Source organism: Epinephelus moara, chromosome 10, assembly GCF_006386435.1.
Source record: "Epinephelus moara isolate mb chromosome 10, YSFRI_EMoa_1.0, whole genome shotgun sequence".
NCBI lineage: Eukaryota > Metazoa > Chordata > Actinopteri > Perciformes > Serranidae > Epinephelus > Epinephelus moara.
The window spans coordinates 20,120,940-20,143,361 of NC_065515.1; the positions used below are offsets into that span (position 1 = coordinate 20,120,940).

The 22,422-nt window shown below is 40.1% G+C and overlaps 2 protein-coding genes across 2 annotated transcripts in view; both read right to left on the reverse strand.

Moving 5' to 3' along the window:
• Positions 1–5,697: 5,697 nt before the first annotated feature.
• LOC126396912 (5-hydroxytryptamine receptor 3A-like) lies at positions 5,698–14,870 on the reverse strand. The gene is made up of 9 exons (XM_050055282.1): positions 14,816–14,870; positions 14,211–14,371; positions 14,051–14,095; positions 12,001–12,107; positions 9,924–10,093; positions 8,787–8,947; positions 8,073–8,283; positions 7,191–7,400; positions 5,698–5,987 (listed from the first exon to the last, which is right to left on the reverse strand). Exons 1-9 carry the CDS (start codon positions 14,868–14,870, stop codon positions 5,698–5,700), a joined length of 1,410 nt encoding a protein of 469 aa, XP_049911239.1.
• A 4,783-nt stretch (positions 14,871–19,653) lies between these two features.
• LOC126397189 (5-hydroxytryptamine receptor 3A-like) overlaps positions 19,654–22,422 on the reverse strand; it is a 16,934-nt gene continuing 14,165 nt past the window's right edge. Inside the window, exon 9 of the mRNA XM_050055777.1 lies at positions 19,654–20,105. Coding sequence (XP_049911734.1) covers positions 19,825–20,105 — 281 coding nt within the window. The 3' untranslated portion in view covers positions 19,654–19,824. The remainder of the gene's footprint in view (positions 20,106–22,422) is intronic.

Consider the following 22,422-nt stretch of genomic DNA (forward strand, 5'->3'; position numbering starts at 1 on the left):
TGTCCCACTAATCTCCTTTGAAGTCGGCTTTTTACACACATACGTCTTGTTTGTCAAACTAATCAAACAGAGCTGACTCCTGCATGGCTGCATGCAGGGTGTTGGAAATAATGACGTCAATAAACTAAGCTTGCATGTGAGGTCTGAAAATTTTTTGATTTCCCCCGATCTAAATATGTGCATTTTATTATGTGTGGAAAGCAAAAATTGGACAACCGTAGCCATAAAACTATGTTGGTGAGTGGCAGCATAAATGATCTGTCACTACAATCTGGAAATAGAGAAGAGGCTAAAATGGTCATGAAACATCTAAAAATGAATGTGGACAATGTTTAATTTTAGTGTCTGAGTAAAGGGAAATTCACACTAAGGACAACATTAAAATCCAATCTGTCTCACCCTCTGTGACTCAAATTTGTCTCAAAGTAATCAAAGTAGGCTACTTTACTGCGTTACTTTTTTTTTTAAAGTAACCAGTTACTTTACTGCGTTACTCCCTGAGAAAAGTAACTCAAGTACTTTTAAAGTACTTTTGAGTATTCTACATTTCCTATTGGGCAATGGACCACAGGGCGCTAAGCCTACATTTTTTGTCTCCAAAATTAAAGTTATGGACCACTTGCCCTTCACTGAGATCCAATTCTCCCATCACAGCCGTCACTTTGACCAGTAGAAACACAGAACGATCTGCTGCCGTAGACAACTGTATGACAACAACACCCCAGCGTTTTTAATATTTCCTCTAGGGATGTTACCACACAGAGTAAAAGGGGGAAATGATGGTGTGAAACAGCAGAGGCACTTTGTCAACCCGCTGAGTTAACGTTACTGTCATTAGCATCAAGCTAGCAAACAATGGTACATCCTCACGGTCGGACATAAAGTAATAACATTAACAAATAGCGGCGGGGCTTTTACTCACCACAACTGCAGAGGCTCCCAGCTTCATGTGAAACAGACTACATTATAGACGGTCCATTATTTATTAATCCCTCTGTGTGTTTATATATTTAACGTTACTTTTTATCCGCTCCCGTTGTCTTTATAAAGTTAACATAACATTTCAAACTCAACACTTCTTGAATTTCTTTCAAATTAAAAGCCCCTTATAACCTCGGCTGAGAGAATCCCTCCATTTTCTAAATAGGCTTTTATTGTGAAACATTTGTAGGAACTTGTGGAGGATACAGTAGCTTGAATGTTTGCGTACGGTACTTCAAATGTAGCTCCTGACATCTGCTGATGCTTTTTAGGTGACTACAACAACATTTTGGCTGGCATATGAACAGACAGTGACTCAAAAAGTAATAAAGATAGGACAAGAATAACCTGATGACATCACACACGTCGTGAAAGACAACCGGGGATAATTGGTGAGTACCATCGTGTAGTGTGTCATGTCTGTCGGGCAAGTCACGGCACGATTTTATGACTCCACAATCGTGTAATGTGACATAGTGACTTTCAGAACGGGCAGAAAAGTCGTGTAGTGTGTACCAGGCAAAATGCAAGTCCTGAGTCTGACCTGTCTGTCAGCGAGTCCTCCTCCACCTTTTCTTAGACTCCACCGTAGACAATAGCAGCATTTCTTCTACCATGTAGCAAGCCACAAGCTTCGTGGCTTCTTGCGGACTGATAGGTTTAACGTTATCTCCGTTATTAGAACCAAAAGACAGTCGTTGCTGTTTCGGAGCTGAAGGACCAATGTTCTAAAAGTAACGGAAGTAACTGATGGCTTGTTTGAAAATGTACTCAAGAATTGGATTACTCAAACAGCAAACTAACGCGTTAGGTTACTCGTTACTGCAAAAAGTAATCAAAGTACTCTAATGCATTACTTTGTAACGTGTTATACCCAACTCTGGTTATAGTATATGTGCAAGGCAAGCTGTTCAGATAAATAGCCCCGAGTGGGATTAATAAAGTTGTCTGAATCTGAATCTGTTAAACAATCATTTATTTATACAATACTACTAGGCTATATTGAAACATTATAATTATCATAAGTGCTATGTCATAGGCAACTGGACTTGCTTGAGTTTCTTGGAGATGTCTTGCCTCTCATCCAAGAGACTTCTTCAGTTCTTACAAACTGATGAAGAGTTTGTTTTTAAATTAAGCTTAAAGGTAAATTCCAAACCACTGTTATTATCAAAGGTGATGTATATCTCTGTGAAAAGGACATTGTTTGAATTGGATCAGTTTTGATTTGTGTTGAACAGCACACGGACATAATGCTAATCCTGTCCTGGACACATGGGGAGGTACCGTTCTCTCCCATCTCCACCACCTTCTCTCTTCCTTTATCTCTCAGTCTCCTCATCTTGTCCTGTGTCTCTTCCCTTCAAACACATGGCCCGCTACGATAATCTTCACTTAAAGTAAAAAAAACTATAGGGGTAAAAGTTGAACTACAGTAACTAGCTGGCTTCATTATGGAAAACCACTTGCGTGACAGCACAGAAGCTGTTCGTCAAATAAACTCCAGCAGCCCACTGGCAACATTCTCTAGTCACGCTTCTTTCACACTTAACAAGGATTTACCTACCTGACCTGCTTCCTCAAGTTGTTGACATAATCAATGAACCACTATGTTAGGTAAAGATTTTGCAGTAACGACCATTTTTGTTTGTCGGACACATTAGAGATGATTTTTGTAACTGTATTATATATTGACATGAATATTAGATGCAAAGGAAGGACAGATTATGTCTCTCTTGTGTCCTACTTTTGCATATTTCAGGAAAAGTCCTGGACTTCTCTTGCTCATGGCCTCAGGGAAAAAAGCAAATAGAAAAACTATAAGTGAACGTGTGAACAAGTTTGTACAGGCTTTCAGACACCTCCAGGGCAGAGTGATTTTCACACGTAAATTCCATCCATCCATCCATCCATCCATCCATCCATCCATCCTCACTCCGACCTCATCACATATCGACATTTGTTCATGGACTTTCCACTTCCAGCTACAACGTGAAGGGTACCCTAGGTGTTTGTTGTTGACGTTCTGGGACGCCGGGTCACGTTCTGCGTGTTACATACATTGTCTTCTTTCAAAATAAACTTCTGTTTTCGCAGGAAATTTACCATTTACATACTGTCCCTTTCAAAATACATGCACAACGTCAGTACAACAGTGCAGACTGACATTTTTTTCCCTTCAACAACTAATGCACGTGGTTGGATTTAGGAACAAAGAACAGGGTTTTCTCCTGGGTGAAAGTTGGTGTTTGCTGGACCCTTCCACCACCACTCCAACCAACCCTACTCAGACTTTCGCCGCTTTCACTTTCATTCTTGTCACGTTATCTTCCCCTGCCGCCGCAGAGCACTATTAAACTATAACAGTGACCAGCCAGGAATCATGCCGATGTTCAAGGACAGCTTTTTTAATCAGTCTCTTATGCCACAAGTCACTGCCCAAGTGCCAGATTTTGTTGACTTCAGAATGAGACCCTCCTCCCAGCAACATTTCTGGAGCTCTTCCTGGGGCATGCCAAGTTGTTCCCAGCCCAGATATATAATCCCTCAATCAGGCTCTCGGTCAACCCTGAAGTACCCTTCTGGTTTGATGTGCCCCCAGAAGGACACCCCAGGGGGAGGCACTTAGAGGCCATCCTGATCAGATGCCTGACCACCTTAACTGGTGGAGTTCTGAGACGCTTTTAGTGACTTACTGCTCAGAGGGAACTCATTCAGCGGCTCCTCTGGCAGCAGCACAGCATCTCTTCTCTCTCGCCGTGTGCACACAGGAGTCGGTGTCATCAAGTGATTTTGTCAGAAACCTTTGGTAATGTCAACCTATGTGACACATGGGGCTAAAAAAGGAGATGAGAAATGGCAGAGCATAAAGATGCAGGTGGAAAAAATAACAACTCAATCATTTAGGATTTTGCTAAAATAGAAGAAATCACCTGTTTATATATATATATATATATATATACATATATATATCTACTAATATTGTATACAGAATCTGAATCTGAGTTACTGTTGTTGATAACAACTGTTGTTGATAACAATTGTCAGTTTAGTTTTTACTGATTATTTGAAGGCAAACTATAGAACTATATTAATTATTTTGCTGAAATTTTATTTTCTTAAAGTAATATTTTTTTTTTTTTACTAAATTGTCATATAATCAAGAATATTGTTATTGTGCAAATACATACCCTGAAGTATTGTGAAATTATTTTAGGGCCATATGAATTTCAATTCAATTCAAATCTATTTATGAAGCCCAATATCACAAATCACAATTTGCCTCAGAGGGCTTTAGAACATACCACATCCCTCTGTCCTCGGACCCTCACAACAAATAAGAAAAAGCCCCCCCCCCAAAAAAACCCATTGCAGCAAACTGATAAGTTGGTAAAGTTCCTTTTTGTTTATTATCAACTGACAAGGAATATGAAAATACATGTTAAATAAAAATTTAAACATCATTATCACCACCAAGAAAGTGGGGGAGGAGGAGTCAGGATGGAGTAATATAAAATACAATAGCAGACAAACACTGTGAGATGGTATTTTCCCCATATTTCATGGTTCATATACTTTTTACATACATTTTACAACACCTTAATCACTATGACAGTGGAGTTTCCTCCCTCACCTGTTTGAAAAGCAAATACAAGTCAAGACTGAAGCCTGAGGCTGATATGGCCCTCTGCCTGACAACCTCCATCTGGCTGGTTTAATATGCAGTGCAACTTTATACAACATATAAAGTCCTTGCTCCATTTCTCTTTCAGCTTATCAGGGTCTTTGGCCTGTAAAATGTTGAACATCACTGATTTAAACCATAAACTGGTATGTGATTACTGATGGGTATCCCAAACATCCCACAGCTTTATCACATCCAGAATGTGGTCATTACATCAAGTCTGTGTAATAACCAGTTGAAATGTAGATGTGACTTGAGGGTCTTTGGCTGAACCCAGACGTGTTAGCAGCTCTGACTCCGGCCAGCTCCTCAGATAGGAGATGCAAAGCCCTAATAGGGGCATCAGAGCAATACCCCAGTAGGGGTAGTAGGGTCTCGCTGAGTGGATCATCCCATTGTGGTGATGGCTACAGCAGCTTCTACATCTGTTACTTGTAGGTGACAACCAACTTTCCAACACTTTAATTTGCTGTATTCAGGATGTCCTCCCAATTCTCAAGCCTTGTCAGTGTTTAATAGCTGTGAACTAGCAGTCAAAGTAGTGCTCTGTTGGGGTGTTGGTAGCGCAGTGGATAGTGCCGGTGCCCCATGTACAGAGGCAATGCCTCACTGCAGCGTTCGCTGGTTCGGTTCTGGGCTGTGGCCCTTTGCTGTGTAAAGGGCCAAAACCCAAAACCGTAGTTAGGGCAAAAACCCTAACTACAGCCAACCATAATTTATATATATATAACAAAAAAAAAAAAAAAAGTAGTCCTCTGTCTATGGGCATTTTGGATGAATAATAATAATAGCAGGGTTCCAAAACCAGGACTGATAGTGCCAGTACTGCAGACAAATAAATAAATGAACACACTGACTTGATGAACATAAATTTGTAAAGAGTAGATTGAACTTGTTTTAGAATTACTGAGAAAAACAAGGAATACTACATGTTATTATTTATTTTATTTTGTCTTTCTAACTGTAAGTTGCCAACCTTTCAAACTTTTGGTGATAATCAGCACAACTGTGTAATTAAACACTCCATTAAATCAACCTACATATGCGTTACTCTTTATCCAGATGGCTAAGATGGTGATAAAGCAGACCACGATGAAGACAATGTACAAACCAAACAGCAGACGGTCAATGACTAATGCGATCATTTGCCATTCCTGTAATGTACTGTTCTCCTGGAAGTGTTTGTCCATCTGAAGGCGGATGGCCCCGAGATCTCTGCTCAGCCTCCTCAGTTCCTCCAGGATGGGATCTGGAGGGGGGTTCACTGGCAGACCAGGCATGCTCTGAAAATCGCTTGAGGAGATGATGCTAATATTCATTGCTGGATATGGAAAAAAAAAAAAAAAAAAATCAAGATTAGAGTACCATGATTACCATGACTTTTGGTGTCATGGTAAAGGGAACACTTGTGAGATTTGTTAAGATGTGTAAATATCAGTATATGTGTTATACGTGAAGAGTAAATGAAGATGGCACACAGTACAAATGAAACATTTTGAGGTTTGCCTTAAAAAAAAAAGCATTTTCAGGATGAGTATCCCTTTGGAATGATGCAGCAGCAGCTCTAAACCTCTATCAAATCATAGTACAATATGTGAACATTAACTCTGCAAAGGCTGATTCTGATAAAGTGAAGCAGAACAATATTAGAGAGGTTTTAGTACAAAAAATACAGGCGAGCTCTCCAAAATTGGACCATGTTTGCATGTGATTTTTGTCATGTACAATCCTATATCTTTCATTTTTTGTTTCTGTAAATCCCTACTGATATTTAGGATATACACATACAACTGTCCGTTTTGTTTTTTTCCTCCATTTCCCACTCCAAACTGACCAATATACACCTACTACATTTGAACATGAGTTTCTATTCTGAGCTTTGGAGGCCCATATCTCCGTGATGGCTTGGCCGATTTGAGTGATTGACACCTCGTTTGATTTGTTAGAGCCAATAGAATGACACTATACCCACCAAAACGAGATTGACAGCACTGTAAGACGAATCAGAGTCAGCAGAGCGCGTTGTGGGGCGATGTCGGCTGCTGTGAGTGGTCATTGTTTTGGTTCCCCAGGAACAAGTTTTTCTGCCCGGACTCATTTCAATGACGGACCACATCTGGTAATACGGGAATGAAGCGTGAATCAATGGCAGAATGCACTTTTAACAGCAAAAATAATAAGGTAAGAGACATATTACAAATGTATTTTGGCGAAAAGATTTCTGTTGTCGTTGTTCTTTGGCCTGTAGCTCTCTGATGGTTTGTGGTAGAGTGCTTTGGTACATACGTGTGGAAACAGTCTCAGCTTTCATTTGAGATGAACAGCGTGTGTTTTGAATAACGTGTGGTCAAGTTAGAGCCCGACATCACTATATTCTTTGTGATCAGTGTATTGTTTCACACTGTGCTTGCAAAGTCGCTCTCAAAGTCCCCCAACTTTCGGGTTTAACAATTAATATCATTAGAACTTTGTTTGAATTGCATATAAAATAATGATCTTAAAATAAATGATGATGTCACTGTACCTGTAGCAGGTTGGTGAAGGGAGACTGTGACACGGTTGCTCTTCTTTTTTGGAGGGAGACAAACAACAACAGCAAGATATCGTAGCACAAGGACACTGAGCCAGTGAGGCACCTTTCTGTACTTGCTGGAGCTGAACTGGATCTTGATGATAAACACTGTCTCCAACAGGCTGGCCACCATCAGAGCCAGACTGATTGAGAATAAAACATCTGCAGGAAACCAACAGAAAAAGGGTGAAAAGAAATAAAGAGACACTTTTCATTCAAACTTTATTAATCAAGGGTGTAAGTGATTTCACATAGCACACTCATGCAATTAGAGAACTAGGGTTATGGCCATAATATTAAGGTCTCTTTCAAGTATTTTCTCAATATCTTGTGATGTGGATATATGGAGATTGCACACTACATGTGCCAGGGTTGGCTCAGTAATTTCCTATTTATAGAGCCTTACAAAAATGTGAGGTGAGGCTGAAAGCACATACATGTAGGTGCTGGTTTACTAGGAACACCTAGCTAAAACTAATGCAGGTTTTGGTAAACTGTTTTAGAGAGACGGTTCAATTCTAATGTCATTTTGGAGGATGTATTAATAGTGCTGTTGAACTGCATTGCATTAGACAGAGAGGTGCTTTTGTTATTTAGCCTACCCTCATTTATATAAATGGTATTGACAAAATATCACCCACATGAATAAACCAAACAACAGAAACACCTGTCCCCTCTGATTTGAATGGTTGAAATTACATCCTGACCGAGCAAATTCATAGGCAGCAACGGCATCTGGTCCAAATGTAAAAGAAATAGCATGGCCTTCATCTCAACAAGAGCTGTTGCTGGCTAATTTAAATCTACTTATACTGTACGACAGGTGTCACTCACTCATTAGAGGTGTTGTATTTCCAGTGGCAGGCAGCAGGTCGTTCATGATGAGCAGGAAAACGGTGTAGCCCAGGATGAGGGTCATCTTAAAGGAGGACCGATCCACATTTTGGGGAGGCAGCAGGAAGCTGAAGAGGTCCACTATGATGAGGAAGCAGCTGGGCAACAGGAGGTTTATCACATAGAGGATTGGCCTACGTCTCAAAATGATCTTGGGATGAAAAACAAGTACAAAGGCTCAAGGTTTTAGTGAGACTTTACAATAGTGAAATGAGACCTTTGCTGAGAACAGAAAACACTTCCTCCACCCCCCATAAAACTTCTTGTGTTGTGATTTCTAAGGCTTTTTTTTTGGTGGTCACTCAGACCTTTGGTGTTCCCCAAGGATCAATAATCGGTCCCCATTTGTTCTCTGTTCTATGCTTCCACTATGAAAATTTTTCCACTGAAAGGACATCCATTACATTAAAATCTTAAAAATGAAGCAAAGAAAGAAAAAACAAAACAAAACAACTTTCATCTTGGCAGATTTTGTTTTACTGCTTTACTTTTTAGTGTATCCTATCACTTTGACCTTTCCAAAATAATTGTATAAATAGTAAAAATTCACATAGAAATTCTACACCTGGTTTCTTAATGTGTCACAATTATAAAGTGATGTTAAACAGATAAATAATTCATCATGTGAATACACAATAAAATAAAATAGCTTACATAATATTTGATCTCAGAGTAGCTTCCAGCAGTGATTTCAAGGGTAGTTTGAGCTTGTTCGATATCTACCAGCTCCCACTCTCCTCTGGTCTGCATCACTTGTCTAGACTCCTCAAGGATCTCTGCAGCTGTGAGCTTTTCAATCATCTTTATGTCTTCAGCTGGAATAAAATGTAAGAAAAGTTTGTCCATGATAGATGCCCAGTCTGTGTGAAATGTATCTTGTGGTATTCTGCACATGAGTAGAGCGAAGCTGTGTTCACAAAAGTTCAAGCCTGGAGATATTTAAAGTAATGAATTTAATCCTTCTGAAATTTCATTTGACTCTTGTGTAAAGCATTCAGGTATCATTATTGAAAATGTATAATTAGTGCAAAAAAAATTTAATTAAACTCTTAAACTTAAAAGTGAAATTTTTCATTGTACTCCAAGTGCAAACCTGCCAGAATTATAATGAAACTGAATTTGAAGTGAAGTTGCAGTTTTGAGATTGGATGTTATTTTGCTGTAATTTTTTAACCCAATCACCAGACAAAAAGTTGTTATTGAACATTTTGTAAACGTTTATGTGTTACATTTGCAAGCTATGATATAGCCGAAATGTTGGACTGTACGTGGTTAACCTGTAGTTAGGTTTAGGCACCAGTATCACTTGGTTATGGGGACCAAATCTCAGCAGGGAAAGCGACAAAGTAAAAAGTGATCAAAGATCATAGATTTGAAAAGATGTAATTAATTAAGAGTTACTTTACACCAAATCATTTTTGTCTAATTAGTCATTTTATTACACTATCGACTGATCTTGGTCCTGTTTTATATGAATATGGGATTTGGAAGAGAGGCTACAAAACTGTCTAAAAAGCTGCTGGAAACACTGACGTGTTGCTACAAAACACCCATGTTTGGTACCTATAAAGCCGCTGTGAACATAGCAATGACTCATTTAATCACAACCTTTTTTGTTGTTGTTGGTCCAGAACAGTAGTCTGCAGTGGTCTGCAGCTTAAATATTATATCACTTTACAAACGTTCACATGATACATATAAAACATACAAACGTAGCATATTATCTTTGCAGAGATATACAGTGCCAACATTTTCTTCTACCAACTGGGCTGTGTTTTTCGGCAGACTTACCAAAGTGTAAAAATGGTCCAAAGGTCAGCGAGCAGTTTTGTATGTCGAAGGGGAAAGTGTAGATTACTAATCGGCAAACGCTGACCGCTCTTAGCGGCCTATCATCATAGACACGACCTGTATTGTATAAATAGACGTAGGGAGTTGGGGGAGATTTGTCCTCATCAACGCTGGAAAAGAATAAAATAGAAAAAAGAAAAATTTTAATTACACATTAAAGTAATTAATGTTCCACTCAGGTGACGCAGATAGTTTCTCTAACCCATAAAACACAAAATATTTAAAACTGGGCACAATTCTTGTTTGTGTTGTTACCATATTTATAATCAAGCCAATTATATTAATAGATAGGATAATAGAAAAGATAAATTACTCTGTACCCAAAACAGCACAACAGCCATAAAGTCAGACAAAAGTGCTGCAAGATAGGGGATAAGGTCCACTGATGGTGTGATTCCTTTTGTTTTTTCAAGATAAACAAGTTTACTTTCAAGTTATTTTTACTTATTGTCATCACATATTTAAAGTGTGCTTGTTTCAGTTCGACCACGTCACTATTTGTATATGCATTTCCATATATTTTGCACTTTTACTGTTTTAAATTCAAGAGTTTGTTTGTATGTTGGCATTCTACCTGCTTTGTATGATATCTTTTAATCTTGAAAGCACTTAAGCCCTGTTTCCACCAAGCAGTACAGTATGGTGCAGGTCAGTTCAGTTTGGTACACTTTTTTTTCCATTTCCACTGTGAAAAATTGTGGATGGTACCAATGGAACCGTTCTGTACCGTCCCCATTTTTGGTCCCCCCTCTGTTGGGGTACCGAGCACACAGATCTGGTACTAAGAGGTGGAGCTGTGAACACTGCAGTCTGTTGATTGGTCAATAGCAGAGGGTCACTCTGTTCAAGGCTGAGTAGTGGCTGGTTTTAAAGCTCATGTAACCAATGTTCATACCATGGAGAGTTTATTAATAGACTGTAACTATAAAATGAAAGAATGTCTTGCTTCCTCTCGCAGCAGCTGCTGTCGGATCAAAAAAATAACTTAATATACTTGGCTGAATGCTGGCGACTTTTAAGGTGGAACGTTAACTTGAAATGTTACTCACTGCATGAGTTAACGATATTAATCCATCAACACACCTTAAATTCCACTGCAACAACTTTGACCATTACTTTAATTTGTATATGACATAGACTTTTAGTAATGAGTGGATCTTCAAGCATTTGTATTACTTTTGACAGGGGTATATAGCCCAATCCTCACTCCAGGAAAAAAGAAAGCATCATGGAGCGTCGTTCCTGTGGGGTCAGGCAACTCTAAACCCCCAAGCTTGCCTTAGGGGGTGATCACACAGAAATGAGACGCTAGAGACGCGGATGCTTCAAAGACGCTTGAAATGCTGGAAGCACTTACTCAGTGCGCGCTAGCTACTGCCGTCTGACCCTCAAAAAAGTTGAAAATAATTTAACTTTTCAGCGCCTACACGCATCTAAAAAGAAGCATCTAAAAAGACCCGAAAAAACGGCCGTCTAAAAAGACGCTTGAATGCCGGTCAGACGCGCCGTATCATAGGAAAACAATGGTTTTACTGGAGTTGCGTTTCTAGCGTTTCACCTTGGTGTGATCGCTCCCTTAGAGGGACTAAATGCACAAACCTGCTGTTTTTAAATATCCCATGGAGAGAGACTCTCACTGCAACCTGTTTTATATTGTTCTGAAAATGTGGGCGAGCAGCCTCATTCTGTGGACGAGTTGCAGACTACCCTCTGTGTCACCGGTAATGAGGAAATACAGCAAGTGCTGAACAGAGCAGTGAGTGACAACAACCCCGCCCACATTTAAGAGTACTGTTTGCGGTGGAAATATTAGGGTCTATGTACCATGTCTTAAGGGTTACTTTTGGTCCCAAAGGTACCATACCGAAAGTGTTTGGTGGAAACGGGGCTTTTGTGCTAAGGTTTAAAAAGTCCCATATAAATATATTGCTTTTCTTCTTCTTCTTCTTCTCCTTTATCTTCTTCTCCTTCTTATTCTCATTATTATCAGAGGCTACTAAACATAGTTTTAACTTACAGCTCTGAGATGATGATGTCTGGGATCCAAAGCTTTTCTCGAGGGACAGAGATTCTTGTAGCTCCACATTCCTTCTCATCCCAGCTCAGACCCGCTATATCCCACTCCTGCATTAAATAGAACAACAACCATTTTAACTGTGTCACTTCATACTTGCTATACTTTGATTTAAATGATAAGTCTGGCATTCTATATTGTATTACTGTCAATAAATACCAGGGAAAGACCACAACAAACAATATATGGATCCTATTAACAAATATTTTCAGCGTTGTCAAAGGCTGAAGTGTCTTCTTCCTCTTTGCCATATAGAGCCAAAGTGAAACTGGAACTTCTGGGTTTTGTTTCAGTAATAAAAACAGAGATAACCCTCGATAGCATGGCTTTTTATTTTTTGGGGAGCAGAAAAGTAACTTTTTTGAGTGTTTTGGAGGTCCCTGAAAATATATCGATCATGAAATTTGACCCAACTTCAACCCCCTGAACCAGATTTTGGTTTGTTGCCTCAGGGTACTACTACGTGGCTTTTTTGTTGTACCTGATGGGCACCTTGGTACTTTTGTTCAGCCATAATCATCCAGTGGGCTGTAGCATCCAGATCAGGGACTGGAACTGGAGCAGCAGGTCCTTTTCTCCTCCTCTCGTCATACTAGCCAGCAACGGAGGAACTGGGATGACATTTCTTGCACTCCAGACTCTTTCCACTTCTGCGAAGGCCTTCAGTGGTGTGTGATTTAAAGGTATACACATACTCATTTGTTCCTTCTTCTTCTTCATATCATTGCCTCCACAATGTCTTTGGTAGAGCAGCCAGGTGGTCAAGATGATCATATCCAGGAAACAGAACAGAAGCAGTGGTACCACTTCTTTGATCTGATTTTGGTTTGGTACAGTGCAATCAGGGAGTGGAGCAGATCCACTCCACTCATATTCTTGTTGTATTTTCTCAGAACCCCCCAGTTCCTCATTTGCTGGCGAGTATGAGCAGAAGAGGAGAAAAGGACCTGTTACTTGTTTTCAGCTGTAACCAGTGGACTTGGTGCTGAGTGATACAGATAATAGGAAAACTGTAAAGTATTGAAACATGATGCATTGTTGGATGGCAAAATACTGGTTTGAAGAAAGCTGCAAGGTCGATGTGTTCATTCATAAGATCAACATTTTTGGTAAATAATTTTGTAAATAGCCTTTATTGTGTAGGGAGTTTGAGTTTTCTAGGTTTTTCCTGTGTTTTCTTGTTCCCCTGTATGCTCATTTGTGGGATATATGACACATGATGCACAGGCTCATGTCAAGAAACACACCCACAGCTGATTAATTCCCTCACACCTGTGCCCATCATGCCAACATTAAAGGACGTCTCTTTTTCATCAGTGTCTGACGCCGCAAGTCACTGCCCAAGTGCTGGATTTCCACGCCTTTGGAGTGAGACCAGGTTGTTTAAATAGCTTAGTATTGTACGCACCATAAAAGGGTATGTTTATAGACAGAACCTTTGGCCGCTCTACACATTATTTTCATGAAAGACATTTTAAATTGTCACAGTAGGAAAAGCACAGGTGTAATTAATCAAATTAATTCCGGCTGAAATCCATTTCGCTACTTCAATTTCAGGTTCCTGCAATTGTGCATGCTAGTTCCCTGGAACAGCTGAATAGAGCAGAGCCATCGTTAGTAATATTAGTAACACCTACACTTTTCCTACTTTGACATGCTAAAATGAACAAAAGGCCTATTGTAGGCCCAGTTTAATACACAACTCGGTTTTATGTTGTAGGGGGTCCCTGCTCTGTCTCTTTTTTAGCTGAGGGGTCCTTGGTCTGAAAAATGTTGAAGACCTCTGTTTGCATGGTGAAGATCATATTTGACCGTCAGTTTTTAAACTGTTTTAATTTCTGGCTAGTAAAACAAAGATAATTGCTCTCTTTGCCTCTCATTATATGTCTCAGCATTATTTTTACTTTTTTTTTTTTTCATTTTAAAGATGAAACGCTTCACATTTCTTTTAAGATATCTTTTTCTCTTTTTTGTCAGTGCTCTGAAAACTTACCAGGACTTGCCATAGGAATGTTGTCAAGGACTGGGCTTTTTCATTCTAGGAACGAGACACATGATTCTTAATGACAAACAAAATTCACTAACCGTCATTAAAAATTTTTTGCATGTTTATGTGCAAGCATGAATATATTTTGTACAACCCATGAACTCACCACTCCTAGAATTCCCTCTAAAGTCACTTCGATAGATACATTCAGTGTATCGGAAAAACTTTTTACAGGTTTTATTAGTTTTTTAGAAAATAAGTCCTTTTCAAGTGCATCAAACAAGGCTTCAGGAGTCGGGCTGGTGCAGTTCAAAGCTGCAACAAAACCTGAGTTAAGAAACAGAAAGAAAAAAAGAATCTAAATTAATGAGAAAGCCCAAATTAATGTACGTATTTGCAGTTCTTTGAATGCTGTACAGAATAAAGTAAGACCTCATAAACCGTTCAACAAAATGTTTCATAACAACTACATGGTTCATACATTAATCCACTTCAAATTCAAGGCAACTATCATCATAATTTTAAACACTACTATGTCGTTTCCCTCTTGCTTACTGAATATAGAGCGAGCAAAGACACAAACATGTACTCAGATTTGTTTGTTTTTCAACTTTGCTTGTAATTTCTTACAGCAAATCTTAAAAGTTAAAGTTTCTTAAAGGATTACCAATGAAATTTGTTTCCAACAGCTTTTAACAGATCATCTTCCACTAATCTTTTCTTGTATTGTAAATTTATCATTATAGATAGTCAAAATTCTTTTTTTCTTACCGTGAAGCAGTGAAAAGCAGATGGAGATGAGCCCAATTGTCTTCACCTCTGTCATCTTGTCTGTGTCAGCTCAAGCATTTACCCTTCTCCACCAGTTCCAAAGCAGAATGCCAAGAGTCAGATGAAGTGGTGTACCTTGTTTTTGAGTGGCCCAACTTAACTCACAACTGGATTATTTGCATGCATGTCCTGTTTGTCAAAATAACAGTGCTGCCACATCAAAGAAAAGGGATTAAACAATGAGTTTGTTCTTGCAAGAAAAAGTTAATGTATGCTGCCTCAAACAAAGCAGCAATGGATGAAATTCCCTACAGTGTATATTTATGCAATCTAATCAGCTGTTTATAAACTTCTGCTCTGCATTCATTTAGATAAACCTTTATTTAATCAGGCAAATCCTGTTGAGATAGAGATCTCATTTTCAAAAGGGACCTGAGAATATAAATAACAACATAAAACAACCTATTTAAAAAGTACAATATAGCACCAATCGTCTGCTGAAGTATGCAAATACTTGCTGACATTGCCAGATAAGAATCAACAGGAGATTGAAATCTTTCACATATTTGTTTCAGTCTCAGTGCCGTGAAAATAACCTTTAACAAAATCATTTTAAATTATAGAATATAACACAAAACATAAAAATGAATTGTGAAAGGTGGACAGTTCAGTGAAAAGATGCAACATGTTAATTTCAAATAATTTAAAACCTTTAACATTCCTCTATTCTTAGTAATAACTGACATGGAATATGTGACAGCATGTTAACACATAATAATTCAGAAAATTCCCCCAAATATGAAAAAAACGAACTTAAAATCATAATCCAGATGTGCTGTATGACTGCCGCCACATGATGGTGAATGTAATGAAGCTGACTGATATGAAGAAGATGTCGAGGCCGAACAGCAGGCGGTCGATGATGAAACCCACCTGGATCCACTCCTCTGAGCTCTGGCTTCCAACCAGCTGCTGATTCCCCTGGAGGCGGATGGCCTGGAGGTCCCCGCCTAAACTTAATTTGTTATTCATCAGTTCTGGAGATCTCTGCCCGCAGACAAGTTAGAGTCAACTGAAGAGGGTAAGGGTGGTTCCTTTACATTTTAACTGTGTCTTGGTTTGCAGCATACGATAAGCGTAACATTTTCGACCACCTGACACAAACTCTACAATGTGGTCATCGCCTCCTCTGTCCCCATTAATCTCGTCTGTAAGCTCCCCTAAAAAGGAACCTGTCTCTGGAACCCAGTCTCCTGCCTTTGAGATGAAAACCACACTGTCTGTCCGAATACATACACCTCTCCCCTAACTTGTCCATCAGGTCATACATCATAAGCCGTACGTATGCTGTAGTCATTGTGCCAATAAAGATGTTGATGTTACTAGTTTTAGCCGTCACTGAGCAAAAGCCACGTCATTAGATACAAACGAAAATTGTCTAACGTCATACAGGTCACTAAACCTGTAGCGGGCAAATTGTTCAGGATCAGCCACCAGCTTGCATGTGGGTAGATTTTCACGCATTGAAAATCTGCCCCACAAAGACCTGAGGAGTAGTTTGTTAATACGTCTCTTTGCTTTGTTGACGCCTATTTTTGAGGGGTTCAACCTGATGCCATCTTTGGCACAGTAGTCTTCAGTGCACCTGGCTCTAGACTCATTATCTTTTGCAAAACTGGGGTAGCCTGGAGCCTCCTGCTTTCTATGATCATCAGTCTTGTCTTCAAAATGCCACACCTCATCTCTTTTAGTGACAATGTACCCCTTCTCAACACCTTTCTGTAATTCAAAACTGACCCAGACTCCAGAGAGAGTCCTTTCAGAGTCAGAGTTGTTACACTCACTGGTCTGGTTCTGATTCCTGCTAATGTTCAACGTAGAGGGAACATCAGCTTGTTATTCTATATGAGATTTTAAGAAGATATCATATACCACATTTTATTAATGTCTTGTTTGAATACCAGAAATCAAACAGATTCATAAATATTATGTTTCTTACCTGTATCAGTCCAGTCTCTATGTGCTGGTATTTTGGTCAAAGATTTCTTCCCTTTGGTTAGGGATAGACAACGTTTGACTCCCTTTCTCTGCAAGGTTTCATCAAACAAATGTCTTTCCTCTATGAACATCAAAAATCACATGTTTTGTGCATAAATTTGTGCATTGGGGGCGGCAGTAGCTCAGTCCATAGGGACTTGGGTTGGGAACCAGAGGGTTGCCTGTTCAAGTCCCCGTGTGGACCAAAATATGGATTCAGAATACTTTATTAGTCCCAAAAGGGCAATTCATTTCCACAGTTGGCCTGTCCATAGCAACAAGAACACAATGCAACAAACAGCCAACATCCACAATCAAGCATCATCACATCAGCAACAACCACAACCAGTGACAACACAGCAGAGCGGGATGCAAAACAATTCACAGTTCACAACAATTCACGATAAAATAAATCACAGTTCACTCTGCAAATGTGCATTTAGCAGCCTTACGGCAGACGGGATAAAAGAATTTGCATAGCGGTTTGTTTTACAAATTACAAACTCACTGGCCAGAGCATGATCAGGGTGGGATAATATCCTGTCTGCTTTCTGCACCACCCGTGTTTTCCAGAGAGAGCAGGGGTCCTTAAGCTGGACTCCAGTAATTTTACAGCACACTCTGATGATGTCATTCAGACACTTCATGTCTTTCACAGATAGACCACCAAACCAGCATATAAAAGAAAATGTTAAAAGGCTCTCAATAAAAGTTTGATAAAAGGTACACAAGATATTTCTGCTGATACTGAAGGAGTTGAGTTTCCTCAGCAGATGGATCCTTTGGTTTGCTCGCTTTACAATGCTGTCAGTGTTTTCACTGAATTTTAGTTGTGAGTCAAACACAGTGCCCAAGTATTTGTACGTTTGTACTATTTGTACCTCTTCACCATGGATAGTGCTTGGTTTGGGGTCGACACTGGATTTCCTGAAATCTATGATCATTTCTTTGGTTTTTGACACATTTAGGTCGAGGAAGCTATCATCACACCAACTTACAAATTCAGGGAGGGCACAACCGTGATTTGATTGGTGGCCCTGAAGAAGAGACAGTAAGACTGTGTCATCTGAAAACTTGACAAGACAGCTGTTTTCTTGAGAGGATCTGCAGCTGTCTGTGTAAAGAATAAAAAGCAGGGGAGAAAGGACACAGCCCTGGGGAGAGCCTGTGTTTGACTGTATAACAGAGGACATGCGTCCATTCACAAAGACCTGCTGCAGTCTGTTTGTTAAAAAGTTTAAAATCATCAATAAAATCTGATCTGGTAGCATAAAATGAGAGGATAGCCTTTCAATTAAAATATGAGGCTGCATCTTGTTAAAAGCAGAGCTAAAATCAGCAAATAAAAGTCTGGCATGGGATTTAGGTTGTTCGAGGTGCTTGTACAATCTATCTAGAATGAAGAGCTTTGCATCCTCCACACCTTTACCCGCCTGATAGGCAAACTGTAGTGGGTCCAGTTTGTCTAAAGTTAATGAGATAATTTTTTCCATGCAGTAGGTATCCGACCACTATTTGCACACATTTGAAAAAGGGTTACAGCGTGGACTGGTAGCTGGAGAGGTGCCAGTTCACCTCCTGGGCACTGCCGAGGTGCCCCTGAGCAAGGCACCGAACCCCCCAAGCGCTTGGAGCGCCCGTCATGGGCAGCCCACTCTGACCACTTAGTGCATGTATAGGTCCTGTTTGTGCATGTGTGTGTTCGGACCTGTGTGTAATTGACAAACAGAATGAAAAATTGAATTTCCCCTTAGGGATTAATAAAGTATATAAAATTAAATAAAATTAAAAATAAATAAATAAATAAAACACTATCAGCAACAAAATGCTTCTTAAAATGGCATTATAGACAGCGCCTATGGGAAAACCTTACCTAAGAATACAGGCTGAATAAAGCCTGAATTTAGAAGGAAAAGATATCAGACAAAAGGAAAAAAAACTGTTGGATACAAGAGCCATTTTCTTCAGAAAAAAGCAAATCTTGTATTTCAGACCGTCACTGCTGCAATGTGTGTCTTCACTGCACAAGTGAATACGAATGTGACTCAACATCCCTGTTTTTGAAGTAAATGCTACTCCTTCCTTTTATTGCCCCCACATCCCCTTTCATTATTTGTTTTTTTTTACACACACACACACACACGCACACACGCACACACACACACACACACACACACACACACACACACACACACACGTAAGGTGTTAGTTACTTACTACATTCAGGGTCTTTGGCCTAAAATGTTGAAGATCCCTGATTTAAACCATATACTGGTATGTGATTACTGATGGGTATCCCAAACATCCCACAGCTCTATCACATCCAGAATGTGGTCATTACATCAAGTCTGTGTAATAACCAGTTTTGAATGCAGATTTGACTTGAGGGTCTTTAGCTGATCCCAGACCTGTTAGCAGCTCTGACTCCGGCCAACTCCTTAGATAGAAGATGCAAAATCCTAATAGGGGTATTAGTGCAGTAGGGGTAGTCGGGTCTCTTGGGCTGAGGGGATGATCCCGGTGTGGTGGTGGCCATAGCAGCTTCTACATCTGGTACTTGTAGGCGAAAACCATCAACACTTCCATTTGCTGTATTCAGGATGCCCTCCCAATTCTTAAGCCTTGTCAGTGTTAGTAGCTGTGAACTAGCAGTCAAACTATCACTCTGTCTCTGGGCATTTTGTATGAGTAATAATAATAGCAGGGTCCCAAACCAGGACTGATAGTGCCAGTACTGCAGCCAAATAATTCACATCCGAACACACTGATTTGAACATAGATTTATCAAGGGTACATTCAGATTAACGTTCTGAGAATATTATCATCTCCAGAACTCACTCAAGAACTATTAAGAAAATAATAATAATAAAGTATATAAAATAAAATAAAGATTAAATTAAAAAACTGTAAGTTGTCAACCTTTCAGACTTTTGTTGGTAATCAGTATCACTGTGATAAACTCTTCCATCAAATCAACCTACATATGCATTACTCTGTGTCCAGATAACTACAATGGTGATAAAGCAGAACATGAAGAAGACAATGTACAAACCAAACAGCAGACGGTCAATGACTAATGCGATCATTTGCCATTCCTGTAATGTACTGTTCTCCTGGAAGTGTTTGTTCATCTGATGGCGGATGGCCCCGAGATCTCTGCTCAGTTCATCCAGGATGGGATCTGGAGGGGGGTTCACTGGCAGACCAGACGTGCTCTGAACATCTCTCAAGGAAATGAAGCCGGTATTCATTGCTGGATATGGAAAGAAAAATCAAGATTAGAGTGATAGTGCAGTACAAGGTGTGACATGTTTTTGTTTTTTTGATTTTTTAAAGGCAGGTACTATTCAGGGATTGACATTAGCATCTGCCCACCCGCTAAATACAGGAAGTGGCATATGTGCACGCAGCTGCACGGTATGTACACTGATGCTCACATTGATGAACCAAAGTTCATGAGCGCGAGTTTCACCCCGAAAGTTTTAACTAGCCGCTGTTGGCAGCAAGCTGATTGGCGTGCTAGGCAGTCACATTATGGCGATCACAAATGAAACACCGAAGCTAGGTGAACTGTCTGCAGGTTCCCGTTAAGCTACAATGACACCAGAGAGAGAGAGGATGAGGTTGATGTGTTGGCTTTTCCCTACTGTTGTAGGGTATGTGAATGGAAACACATTGGACATGCTTATGCACCATCAACGGCATCACCCAGATGTGCCGGTCACCTGGACCGGGAAAAAATACAGCAGAGCCCAACTCCTTATCCTCTCTGCTTTCAAGCAGCGTTCCACCTAGAGTACATGCTAAGTTACTACTATAGGAAGAAAGGTAGTTAACCATGCTCATGTTTGCAGCTTATGTTAGAAAATACATCAGTTTTCTAAATTGCATTCCTCACCATTTTGCTGTTGTGTTTTTGGAAAGCATAGAAACAAGTCTCCAAACCCTATAAAATGCCCAGTAGGCCTATCATCAGTGGAGGATATATGCAGGTACCCACCTCTTTTTCTGACTGTTTACCCACCTATCAGTCCAAAAGCCACTGGGATATATAGAGTATGCTGTCGGTGAAAATTCTCAGTCATCCAGGTCATGGCAATAAGTGCTATATCTTAGGCCATGGACCGCGAAACGCATCTGAACAAGGGGGGGCCATAATTTCAAGTCACGCGGAGGGGGTGGGGGAGCATATGCATTGAAACAGACAATATTACTGATGTATTAAATAACGTTGCGGAGCACTTGTTTTTATTCCGACGCCACACAGTCACATCTACAGTACACGCATGAACACAAACACATGCTTGCTCAGATTAACCCCTCTGATCCCACTCTAACATTCACACACAACAGGCCAAGCCTATTTACACATAAACGTACAGATGAAACTATAGCAAACAACAAAGTACATCCAGTCCACAACCACAACCAACACTCATCTTGCTGCCTTGAATCTAAATCAACATTATATTTATTATCATCACAAGTCAGCACTCATATCAGACTGATGTGCAGAGCCGCACACACACACACACACACACACACACACCCAATAACAAAACAAGTGCAGCTGCGCAGTTACTGAAAAGTAACCAACACAACAGGCCTACGCCTACTCCAGCCATACCACAGAAAATGACATGTAGGTTATGTAAAAAAAACTTACTTACGTTAGTGGTCCTTGAACTTCCCGAAGAGTGCACTTCTGACTGTAGTTCTTTGGCCACAGGGACAGCATTCATTACTTCACTTATAAGCCTTACTGATGTTTTTTGAGACTTAGTTTGAATCCCTGATGTCTTTATGGTGTCTGGCAACATGCTCAACTGTGCACGCAGACTGTCGAGGTCAAAATCCTTTGTGTATAGGGACGTTACAGAAGACGGGAGCGTCACCTGTTTGCCAGAGGCCGCTGCGACAAGNAGGTCAAAATCCTTTGTGTATAGGGACGTTAAAGAAGACGGGAGCGTCACCTGTTTGCCAGAGGCCGCTGCGACAAGCAGCTTTTCCATGTCCATCACAACCCCGAAGTCACTCTGATCAAAACGACGACTCAGTTCATTATTCAGCAAGTCCAACACCTCAAAGTATTGTTTTCTGTAATACTCTGATGGGCTCTCAAATGCATGCTCGGTATCCCCGCCCCCAAGCCGTTTAGGGAGTCTGCGTTGTCTTGGCAACTGTGGGCCTTCTGTCAAATCTTCGGAGGCTTCAATCACTGACTTGAAGAAGCTGTCAAATGCTTCATCTGACCTCTGTTGCTGAATAAAAGCTTGCGTTACGGTGACTGCACTCTGTGCGTCTTGTAGCATTGTGTTAGTGGCTTGTAATGTCTTGGACAGCTGTTCGGTTGGATAGAAAACCAGATAAGCGAGGCGCAGACCGAAATAGGTGCTGAATTTTTCAAACATGGCCAAAATGCCTCCAGCTTTCCGACCGCATTCATCATGGGATTCTTCTGAAAACTCTTCCATTGCAATGGCGAGCACAGAGTAGTTGTCAATAACTGACTTTAAAGCGCCAGTTCTCACTGTCCATCGTGTTGGACAAAGGGTTCGCAGGTTTTGTGT